Source organism: Tamandua tetradactyla, chromosome 11 (assembly GCF_023851605.1).
Source record: "Tamandua tetradactyla isolate mTamTet1 chromosome 11, mTamTet1.pri, whole genome shotgun sequence".
In the NCBI taxonomy this organism is placed as follows: domain Eukaryota; kingdom Metazoa; phylum Chordata; class Mammalia; order Pilosa; family Myrmecophagidae; genus Tamandua; species Tamandua tetradactyla.
This window is the reverse complement of record NC_135337.1, coordinates 89,999,258-90,024,533: the sequence shown is the minus strand read 5'-3', so window position 1 is coordinate 90,024,533 and position 25,276 is coordinate 89,999,258. Positions and strand designations below refer to the sequence as shown.

General features: G+C 39.1%; 2 protein-coding genes and 1 non-coding gene across 5 annotated transcripts in view; all 3 read right to left on the bottom strand.

Annotated features, from left to right (window-relative positions):
• LOC143650659 (uncharacterized) overlaps positions 1–25,276 on the bottom strand; it is a 118,210-nt gene that overhangs the window by 68,638 nt on the left and 24,296 nt on the right. The gene's annotated exons all lie outside the window — the stretch shown is intronic.
• LOC143650664 (zinc finger protein 564-like) overlaps positions 2,200–25,276 on the bottom strand; it is a 47,378-nt gene continuing 24,301 nt past the window's right edge. Inside the window, exons 1-4 of one of the 3 annotated variants that reach the window (XM_077121715.1) lie at positions 8,075–10,755; positions 6,619–6,745; positions 5,886–6,069; positions 2,200–4,043 (exon numbers count right to left, since the gene is read on the bottom strand). In XM_077121715.1, coding sequence (XP_076977830.1) covers positions 3,647–4,043; positions 5,886–6,069; positions 6,619–6,745; positions 8,075–8,110 — 744 coding nt within the window. In that variant the 5' untranslated portion in view covers positions 8,111–10,755 and the 3' untranslated portion in view covers positions 2,200–3,646. Of the gene's footprint in view, positions 4,044–5,885; positions 6,070–6,618; positions 6,746–8,074; positions 10,756–25,276 lie in introns of those variants that run through there. The other 2 variants (XM_077121716.1, XM_077121717.1) reach the window with 2 other exon arrangements.
• On the bottom strand, positions 22,923–23,112 carry LOC143651126 (U2 spliceosomal RNA). Its single transcript, XR_013159863.1, has one exon. It is a non-coding gene; the product is annotated as a U2 spliceosomal RNA (small nuclear RNA).

The following is a 25,276-nucleotide window of genomic DNA, read 5'->3' as shown; positions in this document are numbered from 1 at the left end:
TCTCTCCTGGGTTGTGGTTTTAATAGCTTTCTCTCTCAGTTACTGTAGGTCCTTGCTTATTTTTCCTGGAACGTTTCTCTCCAACCTCTCTGGGCTTTTAATGTCTTTTATCCTCTTCCCAAAGGACTCCCATAAAGCATGAAGACCCACCCTGAATGGACTGGGTCACATCTTAATTGAAACAGTCTAATCAAAAGGACTCACCACAGTGGGTCTGCCCCCACAAGAATGAACTAAAAGACTATGGTCTTTTCTGAGGCACATTAACAGATTCAAACCAGCACACCCCCAATACCAAACAGCAAAAGGGTGTACACTGAACCCAGACTCAATCCCCAAAGAAAGGTCTTTGGCCCTTCCTGATGGAGAAGGGACTTCACACTTGCTGAGCTCACAGAGTACAAAAATTCATTTCCATAATAAGCACAAGATGGGAGCCTAGAGTTAGGGCCCAAAACAGCTGGTGTTAGAACGCTGCAACCCCTCATGCTCGTACAGGATTCTTGCAGAAACACACCCCTCACTATTTGATTCTAGTATCAGTACTTTCTAACTGAAACCTCACTCAAGAGACAGTGTCCACTTCTTCACGCGGCTGCCATGTCCTTCGTTGTGGTCCCCTCAGGAGCCATTACGTCATGTGAGGTCTCCTCATCTGCCCACAAACCTGCTCCATCAGCTTTGCAGCTGTCCTCGCCATCGCCCCTGGGGTCTATGTCTTCTGATGTTGTCATCACCCACAGCGTCTCTGCTGGTGAAGGCAGGTAGGTAGAGGCCTCAAGTGCTGGACCCATAAATCCCCTGGACACAGAGTGATACTTGTGAGACCCAGTAAAAGTCAGGCAGCTGTTCAAATGCAGGTGGTATGGCTTCTGTAATTTAAGCCCTGTCCCTTTCCTGAGTCTCCAACTCACCTTTTGGAAATAGCAGATGCTGGCTCTGCCTCAGAGAGATGGCCACCTCATTCACCTGTACACTTCAGCAAAGATAGGACATGCCAGGGTCTCCTGGACAGTACAGAGCCGGATCTGTGTTCTGTCAGCCAAATGATCTAACACAAACCCAAATCCTGTAAGTTATTTTCAATACCCTATTACTGATATACCCAACAGTCTTCTTATTCCACAGTCATCCTGATTGCTACAGTTCAGTACACCCCTCTCTTTAACTACTGGTGTGACCCCAGTGGTCTTTGGCAAGAGAGTACTGACGAAGCCATGATTTAAGGTGGTATCATTGTGAATCAGATGTTATTTTAATGATAGAAATTATAACTAGAGGGAAACGAAAAATAAAATTTGTCTGAAAGAAAACTGTCTGAACTCGTAGCAACTGGTAATACACGTACCTTGTCAATAATGCACTAAAATGTATAAGGAAATAAGGTCAATCTGACAATCTATATAAATACATTGGGGTATTTGAATATATGCTCCAGTAAATCAAAAATAAAGACAATAACATTTTCTCTAGGTTGTGTAAGTATACAAGTTATATAAATATACAACTTACTTGAAAACATTGCTAATAGGATATTTCTAAGAAACAGCCACAGAAGTTTTTGACAAAATCAATGCACACTGTTATGAAACACACATAATGAAACATAATAGTTGAACACATGCTCGTAGATGACATCCCATCAGCAGTAACTGCAAACTCCCATAATCTGGCTGAAAGGAGGAAGGCAATTATTTTCACATAAATATGCTCACATGGGCAGAGTACTTATTCACAAAGCAGTAAACAAATAGCCCCTGTGTACTTTCTCTGGTGGCTAACACTGTAGCTGTCATGGTAGAATGAGGAACACACACTAGCCATACTAACAGAGTAAAGTGTCTACTGTACAAATTAGACAGATACAGTCTAGAGAAGAGGGCAGGTAGAGCATCAGAGAATAGTCCCAAAGATGGCAGTACAAATCAGTGGCCTGGCAGACCACTAAGGTCTTGGATGAATGCCAAACAGCTAATGGACCTTTGATGTGGAACTTGAGGAGACATCTGTGCAAGACTACATCTGAGAAGAAATGAAAGCCAAAAAGGTGGTGCTGGTTTTGAAGATCCTCTTGATTGGCACGGCCAAGATTCAGTTAAAAAAAGCTGCAATCTGTCTCCTGTAGGGTAGCACCAAAAACTTCAGTAATCTTTTTCACTTCGGCCCTCCAAATCTCCTGCAAATTAAAGTTTTGGTGAATTCTAGCATGAAATAAATAAAGGAATAGATTCTGGAAAATGTAGTCCCCAACATTACTCAAATTGACAGAATACAATCCAAGGCCAGCCATCTCCAACTCTAGATTTTGTTGTCAACTTAAAGGTCTCTCTTCTTAATTTAAGGCCTATTAATTAACACTATGCCAGTGTGAAGCTGTTATGTTCCCAGACCAGCCATGTTTCTTTTCGATGTGATTCAATATTGTGGGGTGGAAGTTTTGACTGGATTGTTTCCATGGAGATGTGACACACCCACTTATCGATGTGATCTTTTGATTAGATGGAGGTGTGATTCTGCCCATTCAAGGTGCATCAGTCCTTTAAAAGGGGAAACACTGGAGCTGCTTCAGAGCCAATCCAGAGACGTTTGGAGATGCAGGAAAAAATGCCCCCCAGGGAAGTTGTTTGAAGCCAGAAGCCAAGGGACTAGCAGATGCCAGCCACCTACCTTCCAAGATAGGCCTTTCTTGAATCAAGGTATCTTTCTCTGGATGCCTTAGTTGGACATTTTTATGGCCTTAGAACTGCAAACTTGTAACTTAATAAATTTCCTCTATAAAACCCAACACATTTCTGGTATACTGCATTCCAGCAGTATTTAACAAACTAATACAAATACCCAGAAAAGGCAAGGGCAAAAAAGCAAGAGGCAAAAGATGAAAATAACAATTCACATTACACTGTACTCTTTGACAAATTTTGCATACTTATAGATGTCTGCCAACTATTTATCAGCAAGAATAAGTATCCTCTGGCATTCAAAATAAAAGCTTTTATCAGTAAGAAAGATGGAATATATGTAATGGATAAATGACATACAGTATCTGCCAACAAGGCCTGAAAGAAAATCCCAACATATACACAAGGTGTCATTTTTCAATGGCTCTTCCCTGAAGAACACTTTATATAAAAGTTCAAGCTGCTTGCAAATTAAAAACACACTTCAAATAATCCATGGATCCAACAGACTTCAAAATGGAAATAGAATTATTTTCATCAATTAATCATAAAGAAAAGAACCCACTATCTATTAAAATTTATGTACTATTGTTAAAAGAAAACGTAAAGAGTAATTTCTCACCTCGCTGTTTATTTGCAAAAGTGCTTGAAATTCATGGTCTAAAGGTCTATTATAATAATGAGATACTGATAAAGATAATATCACATTTGTAAGTTTTACAAAATTTCTCTCGTTGTGCGAATTTTCTAGACCATTGTACATGAATTAGTTTGTACCAAGCTTTCCCACCTTCCTTACATTTATAAGGTTTCTCTCCAGTATGACTTCTTTCATGTCTTTGAAAAGATTGAGAATAACTGAAGACTTTCCCACATTTTTTACATTCATAGGGCTTCTCTCCAGTGTCAGTCCTTTTATATCTTCAAAGGGAATTGAGGCAACCAAAAGCTTGACCACATGGCTTATATCATAGGGTTTCTCTCCAGGGTGTTACAATATGTCTTTGAAGTTTTGAGAGATAAGTAAGGTCTTTCCCACATTTCTTACATCCACATGGTTTCTCTCCATTATGAGTGCTTTCATGTCTTTGAAACCACTGGAGATTGCTGTAGGTTTTCCCACATTTTTTACATTCATACGGCTTGCCTTCATATTCTTGATATTCATATGGCACGTAGCCAATGTGAGATTTGATGTGCCTCTTCAGGGCTGAATGACGCATTAAGTCTTTCCCACAAACACTGCATTCATAGACTGTTACTCCAGTAGTTATCTTATACAGATTAAGATTTTGAATTTGTCTGAAGGCATCTTTGCATTGATTATCTTCATTACTTTTAGAGTTCCTCTTCATTGAATGAGTTCTATTAAAATGAGGAGCAAATTGTTAATGGCTTATTAGTGATTTAATATTTTTAATAAATATTAGAATTTATAGGATTCTACTGTCTCTGAAAGAGGAACAAACTGAATGCCTGGACGGACTCGACTACAAATATTATACAGTGTTTCATATATGTGGGTTTCTTGATATTATTTCCAACTGAATTATTTTTCAAATGATGAATGTTTTAGCTTGTTAAAGCCACCAGAATGCAGTATACCAGAAATGGAATGGCTTTTAAAAAGGGAATTTATTAAGTTGCAAATTTACAGTGCTAAGGCTATAAAAATGTCCAAACGAAAGCATCCAAGGACAAATACCTTGACTCAAGAAAGGGCTGGTGATGTTCAGGGTTTCTCTGTCAGCTGGGAAGGCACATGGTAGCATCTACTAGCTTTGACTCTCGTCTTCTTGGTTCAAAATGTAATGGCTTCCCCAGGGGCGTTTTCTTCTGCACCTCCAAAGGTCTCTTGTCTGCATCAGCTCTGTGGGCTCTGAAGCTTTTGCCAAAATGGTTCCCTCTTAATGGGCTCTAGTAAGTGATTTACCTTGAATAGATGGTGTGCTGGTTTGAAACTATGTACCCCAGAAAATCCACGTTTTAATCCTGATCCAAGCTTGTGGGGGCAGCCACTTCTTTTAATCCTGATTCAATATTGTAGGGTGGAAACTTCTGAGTAGATTATCTCCACGCAGATTTGACGCGCCCTATTGTGGGTATGAACTTTTGATTAGATGGAAATGTGATTCCACTCGTTCCAAGTGGGTCTTGATAAGTTTACTGAAGTCCTTTAAAAGAAGAAATATTTTGGAGAAAGCTCAGAGCTGACAAAGATGCAGACTCCTGGAGAACACTTACTTCAGAGATACAGACATTTGGAGATGCTTCGAGCACCCAGAGAGGGAGATGCCTAGACTTGGGCAGAACCCAGCAGATACTACTATTAGCCTTCCCATGAGATGCTAAACAAGCCAGAATCCAGAGGTGTGTCCCAAAGGAACTGAGTGAGGAAACTACTGGCATCAGAAGTGGAAGCAACAAACCAGGAACAAAGATCAGCAGATGCCAGCCACATGCCTTCCTAGCTGACAGAGGCATTCCAGATGGCATCAACCTTTCATGAGTGAAGGTAACCTCTTGTTAGTACCCTAATTTGGCACTTTCACTTACTTAGAACCGTAAACTTCTAACATGAAAAGTTCCCTTCAGGGCAGGCCACGGTGGCTCAGCAGGCAAGAACGCTTGCCTGCCGTGCCAGAGGACCCAGGTTCAATTCCCGGTGCCTGCCCATGTATTTAAAAAAAAAAAAAAGTTCCCTTCATAAAAGCCTTTCCATCTCTGGTATATTGCATTCTGGCAGCTTTAATAAACTAACACAGGTGGAGACACCTCCATGGAAACCACCTAATCAAAAGGTCCCACCCACAATTGGGTGGGTCACATCTTCATGGAAACAATTTAATTAAAAAGATCCCACCCAAAAATATTGAATGAGGATTAAAGAATATGACTTTTCTGGGTTACACAACAGTTCCAAATTGGCATAATGAACCACTATATTACAATTGTTTTGGCTTTTTGGGGGTTTTCTTTTTGGCATAAGCAGGCTCCAGGAATCGAACCCAGGCGATAACTCTGCCACTGAGCCACCATTGACCGCCCTATATTACATTTAAGAGAATATTTTTTGGTGAAATTCTCTGAGAATAAACAAGTTGAAGCCAGGCATATGGTTTTGTTTCCTCAATTTTCTTTTCTTAATTTCATGATATACTAAGATTCTCAATTGGCACGCTGCTTTATCTTGTGAGTACAACTCACCTCAAATTCCTCCTCTGGTTTTTGTGCTGATATTCAATGCTATGGGCTTCCACATTTTTTCCTAAAATGCTGATTGAAGAATCATTTTTTGTGAATTTTGATATTTTCTGTTCCTTGACTATGTTTTCTCCAAAACTTTTCTCTGGGGAAATGAACCTTTTGGCTTGAAATTGAATCTCATCACCTGAAATAACACCAACCAAAAAAAGTGAACAAATCTTACAAGTCCTACGAGCAAAAAGGCATTAATGTGTTTCTTTTACAGAAATTTATCAACAGGCACAAATAATAAAAATAGTTGCCAATTTAAGGAACATCATAAAGTCAAACAAGAACACCACTGCGTGCCCCCAAATGATCCACAAGGCCTGCACCCACACTGATGGCATTAAAGACTAACGAGACTTTTTTTTTTCCTTTTATTTATTTGCTTATTTTGCATGGGCAGACACCAGGAAACAAACCCGGGTCTCCAGCATGGCAGGCAAGAACTCTGCCTGCTGAGCCACTGTGGCCTGCCCTACAAGACTTTTAAATAAGACAAAAAGAATAGCTCATACTAATAAACAGATTTTTGATGTCATGGAAAAATTATTAGATTCTAGGACGGCTGTGATCATGCTGCCTTATTCACCAGTGTATGCCCTTTCTGCACTTCAGATCTTTCAATGGCACTGGTAAAAGAAATCCTTCTTCACTAAATGCCTAAATGGAGGGATGATGTCCTCCTTACCTACTGAGGCCAGGTTCCTGAAGGTTTCCAGCATCACGTCCCTGTAGAGCTTCCTCTGGGCAGGATCCAGCAAAGCCCACTCCTCCACGGTGAAGTTCACAGTCACATCCTCAAAGGTCACTGAGTTCTAAAACACGCCCCATATGTGTGCAGGAAGATGAGTGAGACCAAGCAGAGAGGACTGCACAGGACTTTCACATTACATCTGTGGCCTCTAAACATCTGCTCTGTGACTGGATCATCATAACTCTTTCATGTTATCCACACTCGCTTCCTCACAAATTTAAGAGTCTCACAAATACACAAAACTAATCTCTCTATTTTTACTGAGATCACTTCAAGTATTACTGCTCTCTAATAGCAGGGCCCAGAGTTCCTTGGAAAAATGAGAGAAATGCTAAACAAATAAAACAATTATTTCTACTTGGAAACTATGAGTCCTTGTGAGAAAAACTCACCTCCTCCCTTAGTAATCACCATATCATGCAGCACTACATGAAAAAAGAACAAAGCCTTGACCGAGTACATAATGAGAACCCAGGAGCTTTACTTCTATTCTCCTCACAAACATGAGAGGTGTGGAGGCCTGTGAAAATCCAAGTTTCAAGAAATCCAGTTGACCACTTCATCCTGACTTACGGCCATCAGAAGTGGACAGGTCCAGCTGACTAAATGTAAATATTCTTTTAAAGAAGTATTACACATGTTATACTTCTTTGTGTAATATGTATTAAAGACTCGGTTTCTTCCCTTGTCTCTCTCATTTCATGGAAATTAAAAAGTTACATGGAAATTAGGAAGAACTCAGGCAAGAGAAAGAAGATATTACAATTTAGAGCACCACAAAATTCCTATACTCAGAAGCCTAAGGGTTACGGTCCACCAATTAACTTTGAATATATGCACACATGCACAAGCACACACACAAATACACACACACACAAAATGCCAGAGGAGCTCTTTCCACCAGAGACATAACAAAGTACTCTGGCCACTGATAAACCTGCAGAGGAGTCTGCAAGTCGCAATTTACATATGAGCTCACTCAAGTCCAAAACGGTTTGATTGAAAATGTGCTAATGACTATAAAATAGAAAATTTGGCAGTGCTTTCCTCCAAAAAACCCATACCCTACCGTCTTTCCAATTCCAGAAAGAAGAGATTCCCAACAAGCAACCCTAGAGGCGCATCCCACCTTCTCATATGTTAGCGCACCATGTTGGACATAAGAGCATGCCAACCCCATGACTGGCACAGGAAACTCTGAGCTGCATCAATCCCCTAATTCTGGTCTCCGACAAATATCATCAACCTGAGAACTGAAGACTCCAATTGTTTTAGTTTGTTAAGCTGCCGGAATGCAATATGCCAGAAATAAAGGGGAATTCACTAGGTTGCAAGTTTATAGTTCTAAAGCCATCAAAATATCCAAACTAAGGCATCTCGAGAAAGATACCTTGATTCGAGAAAGGTGGATGGGTCTGGAACACATGTTAGCTGGGAAGGCAGGTGGCTGGCATCTGCTGAGGTCTCTGGCTTCTCACTTCCAACATCTTCCCCGGAGGCATTTTCTTTCTTCATCTCCGAAGTTCTCTGGCTGTATGGGTTCTATGGGCTCTGAAGCTTTTTCCAAAATGGTTCCCTCTTAAAGGACTCTAGTAAGCAACCCCACCTTAAATGGATAGAGACACATTTCGATGGAAACCACCTACTCTAACGATACCACCCACAATTGGATGGGTCACATCTCCATTTTAAAAATCAAAAAGATCCCACCCAACAATATTGAATGAGGATTAAAGTACATGGCATTTCTACAGTACACAACAGTTTCAAACCAGCACACTATTATGGTAGAGGTGTCTACTTCTCCCTTCGGTGTTATCAGTGTTCACCTCATGTATTTTGGAGTACTCAGGCTCTGTGCATAAATATTTGATTGTTATGTCTTTTTGCTGAATTGTTCTTTTTTAATATATAGTATCCTTCCTTGTCTCTTTTAATTGTTTTATATTTGTTGTCTAATTTGTTGGATATTAGTTTAGCTACCTCTGCTCTTTCCTAGTTGTTGTTTAGTGAAATATCTTTCCCCAACCTTTCACTTTCAATCTGTTTTTTCCCTTGGGTCTAAAGTGAGGCTCCTGTACACAGTATATAGATGGGTCTTGTTTTTTAATTTACTCTGCCACTTTATGTCTTTTGATTGGAGAGTTTAACCCATTATCATTTAATGTTGTTAACGTAAAGGCAGTATTTTCTTCTACCATTTTGTCTTTTGGATGTTGTATATCATATCTAATTTTTATCTCTTTTTACCTTTTACTGATAGTCCTCATTTCTACACCCTTTTCCAACCTTTCTCTCCTACCTTTTCCCATCTGCCTGTAGCACTCCCTTTAGTGTTTCTTGCAGAGCTGGTCCCTTAGTCACAAATTCTCTCAGTGGTTGTTTCTCTGAAAATATTTTAATCTCCCCCGTCATTTTTTGCAGGACAGTTTTGCTGGGTATTAAAAACTTGGCTGGGAGTTTTTCTCTTTCAGAATCTTAAATATATCATACCACTGCCTTCTCACCTCCATGGTTTCTGCTGAGAAATTCACATATAGTCTTATCAAGCTTCCCTTGTATGTGATGGATTACTCTTCTCCTGCTGCTTTCCAAATTCTTTGTCTTTGACATTTGACAATCTGATTAGTAAGTGTCCTGGAGTAGGTATATTTGGATCTATTCTGTTTGGGACATGCCACACTTCTCAGATTTGTAATTTTGTATCTTTCATAAGAGATGAGAAATTTTCAGTGATTCATTTCCTCCATTAGTCTTTCTGCTCCTTTTTTCTTCTCTACTCCTTTTAGGACATCAATAACACATATATTCATGTGATTCGTGTAGTCATTCAATTCCCTGAGACCTTGCTCATATTTTTCCATTCTTTTTCCTATCTTTTCTTTTGTATGCAGGATTTCAGATGTCCTGTCCTCTAGTTCCCTAATCCTTTCTTCCACTTCTTCAAATCTGTTGTTGTGGGTCTCCAGTGTATTTTCATCTCTTCTTTTGTGCCTTTCATTCCCATAAGTTGTGATTTGTTTTTTCAAACTTTTGAATTCTTCTTTATGTTTGCCCAATGTCTGCTTTTATATACTTCATCTCTTCTGCCATATCTTCCCTCAACTAATTGATCTGACCTTTGATGAGATTTTTCACGTCTGTTTAAAATCCTAAATTAGTTGTCTCAACACCTCAATTAGTTGTTTCAACTCCTGTATCTCATCTGAAATGTGGGCTTGTTCCTCTCACTGGGCCATAACTTTGATTTTCCTAGAATCACTTGTTATTTTTTGCTGGTATATGAGCATTTGATTTCCTTAATCAGTTTATTCTAGAGGTCATTTTCACTCTTTTACCTGGGTTTTGTTGGATGACTTTGTTCTCTATCTGTTCTTTGGCATTCAGGTCAACTTATTCTAGACCTCTAGGATAGATTCTGTTTAACTGATTGGAATTTTTCAGCTCTTGTTTCTCTTTTTCTCATCCTGCCTCTTTTTTTTTTTTTTAAGGAGGGTCTCCTCAGATGTGACTGACCCCAAAAAGATTTTCCCAGAACAAACAGGCCCACATTTCAGGAGGAGAGAATAGCCAGTATCAAGTTTCCCTCAGGGTTAGATCCAGCAGGTCGTCAGACTTTCCTATGAAGCCTCCAGACTCTACACTTCTCCTATCCTGCCCAGCATGTGGTGTCCGTCCATCCACAGCCTCCTACCCATGTAAACTGATGTAGTATTTTTAATTTCAGCAGCGTCTCCCTCCCAGTGGTGTGGTTGAGACAGAGGCTGAAGTAGTAAGTGGGCTTAGATTGCTTGTGTTTTCCAGCCCCGGGGGCCTGAATTCCCTGAAGGAGGGCTGCCATTTGAGCTAAACTCCACCATCTTTTCTTGGGGAAGATTCATCCTTTAGGGAATTAACCCCATCCACCTGCCTAGTTATTTTGTCTCTCAGAAATGCCTTAATTCCACCCTTGCCTAGGACAGTGCTGGAGCCTGAGAGTGCTTGTAGTTCTATCTAATGAGTTGTTAAGAAGGTTGGAAAAAAAAAAAGGCTTTTCAGAACTGGACCCCTGCTTCCTGGATTTTCCAAACAAAGGCTGGAGTTGCGGGTCAATGGTAGAATGCTCACCTTCAATGTGGGAGACCCGGGTTCAATTCCAGGACCATGCACCCTCACCCCCACCCCCCACCCCCAAAAATGTGTTATGTGGCTTCATGTGTCCCCAAGCACTATGTTCCCCCATTTCTTGGAGTCCAGCCCTTTACAGTATTTTGGGCTGTCCAACTCATAAGCCTCTGCCTTTGTTTTCTCTTTTTTTCTGTCAGCTCTGCCCTCTTTTTACTGGGGGCAATCTCCTGCTTTAGTGCTTCTCTAGGTTCATCTGTGCCGAACTAATTCCTCGCTACTAGTAAAGTTTGTTTCTTATCCCCTTGGGGAACCAGCTTGTGTCCAAGGCTTGACAGATTTACAGTTCTGTGTGGGATCTCAGCTATTCCACCTGGTCCAGACTGGTGTATGATGTGTCTGTTCACTGATGTCTCCCCAACAGGTGTTCCATACACTTCCTGGCTACTATTTACTGGGTGCTCTGGAGGACAAACTAAATTCCACACCTCACTATGCTGCTATCTTGTCCCCTATATCCCAACCACAGGTTTTGAAAAGAGAAGGAAGATCAAGGCCTAGAAGTGTCCAATGAGGTAAGAAATAAATTAGGAGAGTGTGATATCCCATAAGGGAAGAAAGTATGTCATGAAAAGGATTAATCAATATTCCACATGGTGCTGAGAAGTTAAGTGATGATTTACAAATTAAGAAATATGCAGTAACCAGAACAGATGGGGATGGGGGCCTGGGGGGATATGCTTTAAGGAAGGCAGGTGGAATATGAGTACAGATGCAGGGAGCTTGGTATAATTGGTGCTTGGAAAATGAAGAGTTTCTCCTTGTTTGCTTCTAGTTTAAATGGGATAAAAAGAGGTCAGCAGTCAAGAATGAGGGAGTGAGAGACAGTGACAGTGAGAGAATAAAGAGTGAAAGTGTCTGGAAGAAGGGATGGACTGGAGAAATATGTAGAGCCACGGTGAGAGTCCACTTGAGGTCTGTGATCATAAAAAAAGTGAGACCAGCCAGCATGGTTGTATGTTTTTCTCCGGCCATCTTCAATTGTTCAGGTGAAGTATGAAATGAGCTGAGAGTTTAACAGTGGATTGGGGGGGGGGGGGGAGAAGTGTAACTAATAAAGTATCAATGGCTGAGAGAGTTCAAACAGAATTGAGAGGTTACTCTAGAGGTCACTCTTACACAAGTTTTAGTTAGACATTACTACCTATCATAATTTGCCAACCCCCAAACCATTCCAGTCAATCCTAAAGAACACCTAGGGCAATATATAAGGTTCTATAAAGGTTCCATGCAGTAGGGTAACTTTCCAGAAACCTACAACCTCCATATGGGAGCCTGGACCAGATAAATCCTGAAACCTAGAGGGCCCAGCCTCTCCAGAACATCAGATAGTTCCATCTCACTACTCCATATTAGTGACAGCCCCTTTCAACGTGAAAAAGTTAGAATGGGAATAGCCCAAATATCCCTAAAGAGTAGGAGAAAGATCAAAGGTGATGATGAAGTTATACAGAGAAGGTAATGTTTAACAAATGAGCATGATTGCTGAATCATTGTATTAATATATCTTTTAGGCTCCAGTATCTTACAGCAGATAGAAGAAAAACCTAACATTTTGGAACTGTAACCCATACCAAACTCTGAAATCTGTTCTACAACTAATTTTTGTGCCATGCTTAGAAATTTATTACTTTTTTGTATCTATGTTATTTTTCACACACAAAAAAAGAAAAAAAAGTCGACTGTGATGATTAAAAAATATTTATTCCTTCTAGCCTCCTATATTCTGGAGCAGCTAGAAGGAAAAATCTGAGAGCATCATATGGCCATGACAGTCCATCCTGTAAGTACTTGTTGAAGAGTGCTTTGAAAACTACTGCTTTTTTCTTTCTTTGCTTTGTATATACATATTACACAATAAAAAAGTTTTTTTTTTAAAAAAGTAGACTGTGGCTTGAGAGGGCTATATGAAGAAACGACATAAGAAAGAAAATGATTGTCAAATCAGCAGCTCATGTAACAGTAACCACTGTTTTAGGGGGCTGAGAATGAGAGGAGGATTGAAGAATTGTCGGAGTGGGAATGTTCGAGTTAGTGAGCTGGAGAGGCAGGGACTGAAAAGTGTGCATTGGATTTCACAACAGAAAAATCATTCATTACCTTTGCCAGGAGAGTTTCAGTACAAGAGTAGATTCGGTATCACCTTTCAGTGGGTTCAAGTAAGTCAGTGAGAAAATAGGGGCTTGAATGTAAACTAGTAGCTCTGAACCGGGTTGGACATCATAATCACTGGGGAAGTCTGTTTTGTTTTTAGGTTCTCAGGTTATTTTGATGCAGCCAGACAAGTCCCTACTGTTTGGGAACACCTGGCAGAAGACCTTTTAAGAAACCCATCTGATATTATCATTGCCTATTTAGATTACAATACAATTTTTAAAAACTGCATTAATATATTCCTAGTGAGAAAAAAAATGTAAATCCTTTCGACAGACCTATATGCAAACTAAGAAAAAGAAAAGATACTTCTATGATTTAACTTGGTGATTCCAGTCCTTGGGATTTAAATCAAGAAATATGGAAAAAATGTTTCATTTATATATGAAATATTATGCAGCCATAAAAAATAATGTTTTCAAACATCACTGGATTTGAAAATGTTCCACATTTGGTGTTGCAAGAAAAAGAAATGGATTGTACACAGACCTGAAACCAATTTGTTTGAAATCTGTGCCCACAAAAGCCTAGGAGGAAAAAAAAATAGTGATTATCTCTCAGCAATGTGTTCATAGGTGATTTCTCCACTGGGGGTTTCTGAATTTTTGTAAAACAAAGTATCTTACTTTTATATTCAGAAAACAAAAAGATGAAAAGGAATTACTCCTTTAGGGTTTAGGAGTAAGTAGAGATGCATGTAAAGCAAGACAAGGCAAGGGGGTTGTGTTCTGCTTTTTTTTTTCTTTAGGATCAGAGAGGCTTAGACATCATTATAGACTGAGAGGAAAGACCGAATAGAAAGGCTTCGGTTTAACATATAGGAAGGGACCAGATCTTTTATAAATTTCGAGGTTGATGATAAGAAGGCATAAAATAAAAAAACAAGGGATGGAAGAATAAAGTGTCATAATTTTGAGGTGGTCTTTAACATAAAATTATCAAACTACTTTTTTGAATTGCTAAACAATATGGACAACAGAAAGCCTAACCTCATCTCTGAATTTGTCCCACGCATTAGTCATCAGAATTGACAAAGAGAAAGCCCTATATTCTCTTTCATTTTGGTGATTTTTTTTTTAAACTGATGTTTACGAGCAGTATTCAACCAGCCTCATATACACAGGCACTTTGAGACTCAAGAAAGGCTGAGATTTTTTTTTCTTTAATATTTTTACTGACAAAACATAATAACATACAAACAAGAGCATTCTTAACATAAGAACATTCCATTCTTGGTATATAATCAATGACTCACAATATCATCACATAGTTGTATACTGATCATTATGGTCACTTCTTAGAACATTCGCATTACTCCAGAAAAAGAAATTAGAAGAAAAAAGAAAAAACTCAAACATACCATACCCTTTACCCCTCCCTCTCATTGATCACTACAATTTCCATCTACCCAATATATTTTATCCTTTGTTACCCCCATTTTATTTTCTATACCCCTTGCCACTCCCTTTCATTGATCACTAATATTTCAGTATACTCAATTTATTTTAACATTTGTTCCCCCTATTATTTATGTATTTTTAATCCATATGTTTTACTCATCTGTCCATACTGTAGATAAAAGGAGCATCAGACACAAGGTTTTCACAATCACAGTCACATTGTGAAAGCTGCATCTTTATACAATCTTATCTTTATACATCTTAAAGAAACATGGCTACTCCAGCCTCTCCAATATACCTTAAACTAAAAAGGGGATATTTATATAATGCATAAGAATAACCTCTCGACTGTTTGAAACCTCTTCACCATTGACACTTCATTTTGTCTCATTTCTCTCTTCCCCCTTCTGGTCGAGAAGGTTTTCTCAATGCCTTGGTTGAGCCCCAGCTCATCCTAGGATTTCTGTCCCATGTGGCCAGGGAGAAAGGCTGAGATGATCCAAGCATGGGGAGGGGCAAACGAACAAGAGCACCGGGGGAACTGAGGGTGATAGTGAGATAGTGATTCAGGTCATCGACCACATAACCCAGACTTTTGGGAAAAGAGTGAAGTCTCAAGGGTGCTGCGAGACCAGAAGAAAAGGGAGGCGCCAAAGCATAGGGTCTGTGAAGCGCACCAAAGCTGGGGAGGCACAGAATGAAACAGCTGCAAGAACTGGCAAAAACTGGAGGAAGGGATTTTGAAGTCTGCCATGTCTGGTAAGAAACACACTGGGTGACAAGCAGGCCTGGCTAGGTCTTGGCCACAAGGGGAGGAGGGTCTGCGGGTTTCAGGAAGTCAACGTATTAGATGGATTTGATGATCCGTCCACATCATGAACTGTGAGCAAACCACACCAAATAAAAAAATCTGATAAAATCCGGGAAGTGGCTCTCTTCATGTCCATTAAGGCTACCCTGACTTTACTTGCTTCTTTATCTATGAACCACCCATAAAATGAATTTCATAAAAATTTAGACAACCTGATCTTCTCATTCAGTCATATACTAGATGGAAATCTCCCTTCCAAGGAGCCCAGATTTGGAGAGAAAAAGCCAGAGAAGCTGCTTAGATAGAGTACACTAAACCCACTGGATTTTATGGTAGATTTCCCCTTTCATTCCCCTGGGCATTTCCAGAGGTTAGTAAATTTCTTTATCGATGTTTTTCCTTAAATAAAATCAATACAGTTACATTTTATTTTAAAAAAAAAACCTCAAACACCACAGCAGGATAAAAATCCTGCAGAATTCCTGCAGTTCTACGTCACAAAATTAACTATGATTAATATTTTCATGTTTACGCATCTAGAACTACATTTATATATGAGAATAAAATCATATAAAATGTTTCCCAACATATTACATAAATTCAACATATATCAAAATATGTTAACTCTGGAATACAAGTTTCATGAGGGACAGGTAGATCTTACTAGGTCAGATTTGAAAAACTGCCAAAAGGTGAGAATATTAGAAACCGCACGTATGTTTTGGGGGGGGGGGGGCTAATCAGGGAACTCTTGTACCTTCTGTGTGATGTTTGTAAATGTCCAACTGCTTGGAAAGAAATAGAAAATAATTAGAAATGCTATCATAATGAAATTTTAGTAGCAAACATTAACAGCATATAAACATTACATATAAAATACAAATCGATGTAGCCTGGGATCTTTTACACATTATTCTTGAAAACACATAGGAATTGAAGTGAGAGATGGGAGTCCAAATTCAGGCTCAGACATTTAGAAACAATTACTTCTTAATTGGGTCACAATATTTCCCACCAATTTCATTTCGTCATATATGGGTTAGTATGGTTTTCTTCCTTTGGTTTATGAAGCTCTGCTTGCTACGGCTCCTGCTGCTACTCCCCTTGCTGCTGCTACTCCCCATGCTGCTGCTGCTCCTCCTTCTTTTCATTTCTTCTCTCCCTTCGTTTCACCTTCACTACATTTCCTATTTGACTGCTCTGGATTTTGATTGCAAGACAAAGCTTGCTCTTTCTATATAGCAAGATCTGCAGGTTGAGTAGCACCTGAGTCTTTTTCATGTGTCACTGAGCCCTGGAGAGATCGCAAATAGTTTGGACATTATGCATCTTGGGCTAAAAACGGATGCATTGAACTCATGGTTTCCTCAAAGCCATGTCGTGAATTGAACTCATGGTCTCCTCAAGGCCATGTCGTGAATGGTACCCTCCAAAGGTGACTTTTCATTGTGGGCAGAGCCATTCCTGCAATCCTGCATGCCTTTCTGATTTCGTGACTTCATCTCCAACTTCAAGGCCATGCCAATTTAGGTCCATGACTGTTTCACTTTGGATCTTTTCTTTCAGATGTTCTACTTGAATTTCAGAGATTAAAAAAATCCTTACCACCAGATTGTTTTACCTAAGAAAAGTCCCAACTGGGAGAATGTCCAGGAAAGTCCTTCTGAAGCAAGTGAAAATAGGGCAGGCTGTAATAAGGACAGGTTCAGACTGTTCCAGGCTGGGTGAAGCTGCTCTCCACAGGCAGAAGTTCTCTTCAGGGAAGCCTCAGCTCTACTTTCATAAAGTCATTCAACTGATTGAACGAGGCCCACCCACATCACATAGGGTAATTTCTCCTCAGAAAACTTCCTTCTCATGGCTTTCAGGACACCATCCTTTTCTGGTTTCCTTCTATAACAATCCCAATTGATTTCTGACAAAGCTACATAAATTCACTCAATTAGGCAAGAATGGCCTCTTCAATAAATGGTGCTGAGAGAATGGGATATCCATATGCAAAGGAATGAAAAAGGACCATGTGATGGTTTTAAGTTGTATGTGCTGCCAGAAAATCATGTTCTTAAGGCTAATCCATTCCTATGATGGCAGACCTATTGTGGGTGGGACCTTATGATTAAGGTTATTTCAGTTGAGGCTGCCCTAGGCGGGTCTTAATCCCCTTACTGGGGTCCTTTTTTAAGAGAATGAAATAAAGAGAAAGACCACAAGGTGACAGGGAGAGTGAGCCAGACAAGCTGAGAGAGAAGGACACACACAGAACTGAGAGAGAAAGGACAGAAACAAAGAGGAAGCCACTGAAGCCAGAGGGGAGTAAGCAATAAAATCCAGAAGAAAAGCAGATGCCACGTGTCCTGCCATCTGACAGAATTGTTGGATCACCTGATGACTCCTTGATTTGAACACTTTCAAGGCCTCAGAATGTAAGCCTGTAAGCTAATAAATTCCCATTATTAAAAGCCAGTTCATTTCTGGTATATTGCATTTCAGCCACTTTAGCAAACTGAAACAACCCCTATCTCACACCACACACAAAAATTAACTCAAAATGGATCAAAGACACAAATATAAGAACTAGAACCATAAAGGTCTTAGAAGAAAATGTAGAGGGCATCTTCAAGATATTGTATTGGGCAAGGTTTCTTGGACTTTACAGCCAGAGTACAAGCAACAAAAGAAAAAACAGATAAATGGGAACCCCTCAAAATTAAAAACTTTTGTGCATCAAAAGACTTTCACAAAAGCGCAAAGACAACCTACCCAATGGGAGAAAATAGTTAGAAACCACATAAGATAAGGATTTAACATGCAGAATCTATAAAAAAAGTCCTACACTCAACAATAAAAATGACCCAATTTAAAAATGGACAAAAGACTTGAATTGACATTTCACCAAAGAGAATTTACAAATAGCTAAAAAGCACATGAAAAAATGCTTAACATCACTAGTTATTAGGGAAATGCAAATCAAAGACACAGTGAGATATCATTTCACATCAACTAGAATGGCCACTATTAACACAAACAAAAAATTACAAAGGTTGGAGAGGATGGGGAGAAATAGGAACACTCACTCACTGCCAGTAGGAATATAACATGGTACAGCCACTGTGGAAGACAGTTTGGCAGTTCCTCAGAAAGCTTAATATAAAGAGCTATATGGCCCAGCAACCCTGCTACCAAATATATACCTAGAAGAACTGAAAGCAGGGACTAAAACAAATATTTGCACACCGATGTTTACAGAGGCATTATTCACAATTGCCAAAAGATGGAAGCAACTCCAAGCATCCACCAAGCAATGAATGGATAAACAAAATGTGGTATATACATACGATGGCATATTACTCAGCTGTAAAAAGGAATGAAGTCCTGATGCATACAGCAACATGGATGAAACTTGAGGACATTATGTTGAGTGAAATAAGCCAGGAACAGAAGGACAAATATTGTTTGATCTCAGAAAAATGAACTATTTATAATAAGCAAACTTATAAAGTTGGAATCTAGATATAGCTTGCCAGGGAGAGAATGGGAAGCTTGGTTTATACAGAATTTCTATTTAGGTTGACTGAAAGGTTTGGAAATGGAGGGTGGAGATGGTAACACATTACAGTGAGTGTAATCGACAGTGCTTGGCTATGTACATGAATGTGGTTGAAAGGGGAAGTTCTGGATTATATGCGTTACTAGAATGAAAGTTAGAAGATATCATATGGGACTGTATAACCCAGTGAACCCTGCGGGGATGATGGACTGGGGTTAATAGTACAAGTAAAAGAATGTTCTTTCATCACTTATACCAAATAGTTGACATCAATACAAGATGCACTAATAGCTGTATACCTAATGTAAACCACGGGCTATAGTAAAGAGTACTATTTTAATGGTCTTTCATCAATTGTAACAAAAGTACCAGACTAATGGAAAATGTAAACAATAGGGGGATACATGGGAACACTGTATTTTTTACATGACTTTTCTGTAAGTCTACAACGCCTCCAATTAAAAAAGTAATAATAGTAATAATAACTTTTAAAACTGTTGCAAGAGACAAAGGTCACTATGTACTGATAGATGGGTCAGTTCGGCAAAAAGACAATTATTAAGATCTATGGACATAACGGCAATGCCCCAAAATATATGAAGCAAATACTGACAGATATGAAAGGAGAAACAGAGATTTCTCCATTAACAGGAGACTTCAATACACCACTCTCAATAATGGATACAATATCTAGACAGAAGATCAATAAGAAAATAGATTTGAATGAAACTCTAAGCCAGCTATACGTAACAGACATTTACAGTTCAGAACGCTTCATCCAACAACAGAATACACATTCTTCTCTAATGCACATCGAATATTCTCCAGGACAGATCATATGTCACAAAGCAAGTCTCAATGAATTTTAAATTATTGAAATCATACGATGTTTCTTCTCCTACCACAATGGAATGACTCTAAAACTCAATAACCAAAGGATACTGGAAATTTCACAAGTATGTGGAAATTAAACAACCAACCAACGGGTCATTCTTAAAATGAATGAAAATAAAACACAACACAACAAAACGCACAGGATGAAGCACAGTGTTGAGACAAATGTACGGCCCTAAATGCTTACACTAAAAAAAAGTAAAAAGAGTTACCAAATCCAAGATCTAACCTCACAACTGCAGGAACGAGAAAAAGAAGAGTAAACTAAACCCGAAGAGAGCAGGAGGAAGAAAAGTACGGCGGAGGGTCAAGTGATAAACTCCATGGCTATTTTCTTTAAATTTGAACACTGACCACATTTTACAACCTAGTAACTTTTCTCCCACGTGCAGAGCAATTTTGTACCTTTGCACTTGGAGACTGAAACAAAAAAGGACAGGAAGGCAAAGAACGTCAGCAGGTCAAGTCTTATATTAATGAGTTGGGACACTACGATCCTTATTAGAAAGATACTGCAGAGAAGAGAACCTCAGAACAGGTAAATCATATTTTAAATAATAGTATTAACTAGAATTTATGAATTAAATTCAGGCAGTGCCCTTGCATTTCCAATCAGGAAAGAAGTTACCTGTAAGGTGGAAGAAAAGTTACTAGAAAAGAGAGGAACGGTGCGACTTCTTAGGATTCTAGAGTATTTACATTAAGATAATTTTTTAAATTATGGGTTGGACTTTAAATTCAGAATACAGTTGACTCTTCCTTTCTGATTAATCATATATATACAGACTATAAATTAAATTTACTCTATAAAAATTTTTTCAGCAAAGTGATAACAAATCAAATGACATTAATTTATTTCCTTGAGATTTACCAACAGGGGGGTGCAAGGGTTGTTCAGTGGTAGAATTCTCACCTACCATGTGGGAGACCCAGGTTTGATTCCCAGTCCATGCACTTCCCAAAAAAACAAACAAGCAAAACAAACAAACAAAAATTCAACAAACGGTGCTGCAATAATGGGATACTCACGGAAAAATAATGAAATGTAACCCCACTATACAACATAACAAAAAAACAGAAAGAACGATTACTGTCAAACAGTTGAGTTATATTTGGCTGTGATTTCTCAAACACCCTAATTCTAACTTCATAAATGTTTGTTCTTGCAAAAGCACATTTCCTGCAGTTAAAAAAATTCCTACAAAACACTCTTGACTTTAATTCACCTCTTTAGTGAATGCACAGCTGCTAAGGCAAATATATCTTTTGGTACTTACTTCTCATAAGACATTCATTCTACCCAATAAAGTAATACTACTTATTAAAAAAAGAGAGAGAGAAGGGAGGGAATTTTTCACAAGAGCAAACACAATAAAACTTGGCAAAACCCAAACAGCAAGAGCACAGGAATCCTGTGTAAAAGGGAGGGCTCCCAGCCCCAGACACATGAGCAAGTGTGAAACACACTGAGGCAAAGAAACCACACAAACCCATCACAGCATAATCCCATTAATATGGATTTATTCAAAGTTCAACAGAGGAAAAACTAAACAGAACACTGCTTAATGAAAAATAACACATGAGAAAGAAAAAAGGGTGGTGCAACGGTGGCTCAGTGGCCAGAATCCCCGCCTGCTGAGCTGGAGACCTGGGTTTGATTCCTGGAGCCTGCCCATGCCAAAAAAGAAAAAGAATACATGGTAAAAGGATGAAGAGTAACCAAAAATCAGGACAATGGGCTTCTGTGGGGCAAAAATGAGATAAGGTCAGGGAGCGGAACAAATGGACACTTGAACAATTGCCTAAAATCCACTTATCAACCTTGATGACAATTCCAAGAAAGTTTATATGGTTGCTATTATCAAACTTACCCTAAAGCATTATATGTATTCTTTTGGGAATATATTTTGCAATAAAAAATTAAAGCATTAAGTCTGGAAAAGGACACAATTTTATACATTTTGTTTTGCTCTGTAACCTAACAATCTGAGTTTTAACTCACAGTGTTAGTAGCAAAAGAGTCTATTTAGAAAGAATTACATACAGAATTCATCACCATATACTCCTTCATGAAAACCAAAGACAAGGGATGCAAAGGTAGTTCAAGGGTAGAATTCTCGCCTGCCATGCAAGAGACCTGGGTTCAATTCTGGGTATAAATACTTTTTCTGTTTTCGTTTTATTTCTTTTTCTGAGTAGATGCAAATGTTCCAAGAAATTATTATGATGATGAATATGCAACTATGTGATGAAATTGTGAATTACTGATTATATATGTAGAACGGAATGCTCAAAATAGGAATGTTTGCATTTGCTTTGTGTTTTTTGGTATTTAAAAAAATTAAATTAAATTAAATTAAAATAAAAACAAGCAGGGGTGTTTGAGTCTACCACAACTGAAGTAGAGCCTGGACTAAAAAAAAAGAAAGAAAGAAAGAAAAAACTGGTATTTGGAAGAGTTCCAGGAAGATGGCAGAATGGGGCGTGTATGGAAGTCACCCCTGCTCCGTGCGACAATATAGGGGTCAGGGCGAGAGTAACTGGAACTGCAATCCCAGGGGAAAAAAAGTGATTGAGGAGGGTCTTCAGAAGGGTTTGGGGAGGAGAAAGGTGGGGGATCAGACCGGAGAAGCAGGGAGGGTCACACGGGTCACACTGACAGACGGGTGATGGTGCACAGGGAGACGCAGGTCGGAGGGAGCTGACCTCCCTCCACTCCAGCCTGTCCCAGCTCCAGGCCGGGGAGGTCTCTGAGCAGATCCACAGCTGGCAGCACCCATGGGGGCCCCAGAGGTGGGCTGTCTGCCATGAAGAGCTGCACCCCAGGTGCTAGGGGCAGTCACCTGGTTGGGTGCTACAAATAGCTATCCCATCCCATCTGGTATGGTGCTGCAGGTTGGCTGCTTCCCCCCACCCCTGGGTACTGATCAGCCTCCCCTGACCCACACGCTGAGAACAGCCGTTCTGTTGCTGTGGTCAGAGCTGCCCCCTCATAATGGACACCATTTCTCCAACAGGTCCCTGCAGGCACAGGACTGAGGGGAGGAGGCACTTCGGCAGTGCCACCTGCTGGAGGGACACAGTCAGTGCAGGCAGGAAAACTCTTTGATTTTTCTTTTGTCTTTTTCTCCTTTTCTCTCAATATATCTCTTCTATATATATTTTTTATTGGTAATGTCGTTATTTTTTATTACTTTATTTCTTATTCACATATATCTATATATATATATATACATTTATTGATTTTTTTATTTTTATTTATTTTTTGTGTGTGTGCACCATTCCTGGAAGTACTGCAATACCAGGTCAATGCGCGGAGTGGACGGAGCAAGCTCCTATTCCATCTCCCTGCTCCAAAAATCCATTTAATATATGCCCTCGGACAGAGGACGTATCAGACATTAAACTGATAAGAACAGATACTACACTTGATCTTAGCCAAAAGGCCGAGAAGCGATGATTTATTTTTATTTCTTATTTTTTTATTATGCTTTTGTATTGTATTGTATTTATTTACTTTTTCTTTAATTTTTATATTTTTCCCTTCAGTGGGTACCAGTCTGAGTTCATCCCCAATATATCTTGGGGTATTTCCTTCTGACTATGGGGACTACCACTGGTGAGGTATGTTTTATTGTGTTGGTATTTTTTTTATGTTTTTATTATATTATTATTATTTACTTAAAATTTGGGGGGGTACACAAGTGGGGAATCAAGCCCGCATACCCCATATGGCAGGCAGAATTCTGCCACTGAAGTACCTGTGGACCCCAGGCTAGCTTTTAATAGACATCTGCTAAAATTATGCCCCTACATGAGATCTGGACCTTGGTTTGGTGGGGAATTACTGACAAACCAAATGCAAAAAGAAACCTTCAACACAAAGCCAAAACTTTAGAAGGAAGGAAAGTGAAGGAAACCAACTTGCAAAATAACCTTATTAAGATAATAACGTGCCTCAAACACAAAAGAAAATTATAAAGCATGTGAAGATCCAACAAGAAATGGCCCAGCCAAATGACCAAATCAAAACATCAGTGGGGACACAGAATATGGAGCAACTACTCAAGGATATCAGGAAGCCGCTATAAGAGCATAAAGAAAAGTTCAAAGATCAAATAGAAAAATGGCAGCTGTCACAGAGATGAACAATACAGTAGACCAAATTAGAAATACAGTAGAGACACATGGCAGTAGATTTGAAGAAGCAGAAGGAAGAATAAGTGAACTAGAAGACAGAACAATTGAACCAGAGTTCACAAAGAATAAATGGCGACTCCCAGGGGTGTAACCCTCCCTAGCAACGTGGGACAGAATTCCTGGGATGAGCTGGGACTTGGCATCAAGGGATTGAGAAAACTTTCTCAACCAAAAGGGGGAAGAGAGAAATAAGACAAAATAAAATGTCAGTGGCTGAGAGATTCCAAACAGAGTTGAGAGGTTATCCTGGAGGTTATTCTTATGCATTATAAAGCTATCCTTTTTTTAGTTTACGGTGTATTAGAGTGGCTAGAGGGAAATACCTGAAACTGTAGAGCTGTGTTCCAGTAGCCTTGTTTCTTGAAGATGACTGTTTTATGATATAGCTTTTGCAATGTGACTGTGTGATTATGAAAACCTTGTTGTCTGTTGCTCCTTTTATCTACAGTATGGACAGGTGAGTAAAACATAAATGAAAACAGGCGGAACAAAAAACAACAAAAAAGAACAAATGGCAAGAAAGGTAGAAAAAATGGAATGGGACCTTAGGGAAATGATGGACAACAAGAGGCACACAAATATAAGAATCATTGGTGTCTCAGAAGGGAAAGAGAAGAGTAAAGGGTGGGGAAAGTTAGTTGAAGATAGAATTGGGAAAAACGCCCCCTCATTAAAGACATGAGTACACAAATTAAAGAGTTCTAACGAACTCCAAATAGAATAAATGCAAACAGGCCTACTCTAAGACAAATATTAATCAAATTGTCAAATGCTGAAGAAAAACAGAAAATCTTGTAAGTAGCACACGAAAAGCAATCTACTATATACCAGGGAAAACACATAAGCCTGGGTTCAGACTACTCAACAGGCACCATGGAGGCAAGAAGGAGGGGGTATGATATATTTAAGACCCTGGATGAGAAAAGCTACCTAAATTGCCCTTCAAAATTGAAGGAAAGATTAAAATCTTCAAAGACAAACCATAACCAAGAGAACTAATCAAAAAGAGACCTGCTGAATAAGAACTTCCAAAGGGAGTCCTACCAGCTGAAAAAAAAATACAGAAGAGGGAGGTCTGTAGGAGGCACAGAATTGAAGAATACCAGTAACAGTAATTTAAAGGATAAAACGAGAGAGGGGGGAAAGAATATATAGATCTGACAAATAACTAAAGGATAAGATGGTAGGTTCAAGAACTGCTTTTACAATAATAACTGAACATTAGCAGACTAAACTCCCCAATTAAAAGATACAGATTGATAGAATGAATTAAAAATTATAATTCATCTAAAATGCTGTTTACAAGAGATGCATCTTAGATCCAAGGATCTAAGTACAATCCGATTGAAAGTGAAAGGATGGAGAAAGATGTCCTATAAGCTGTAACCAAAAGAAAGCAGGAGTAGCTATACTATATTCCAT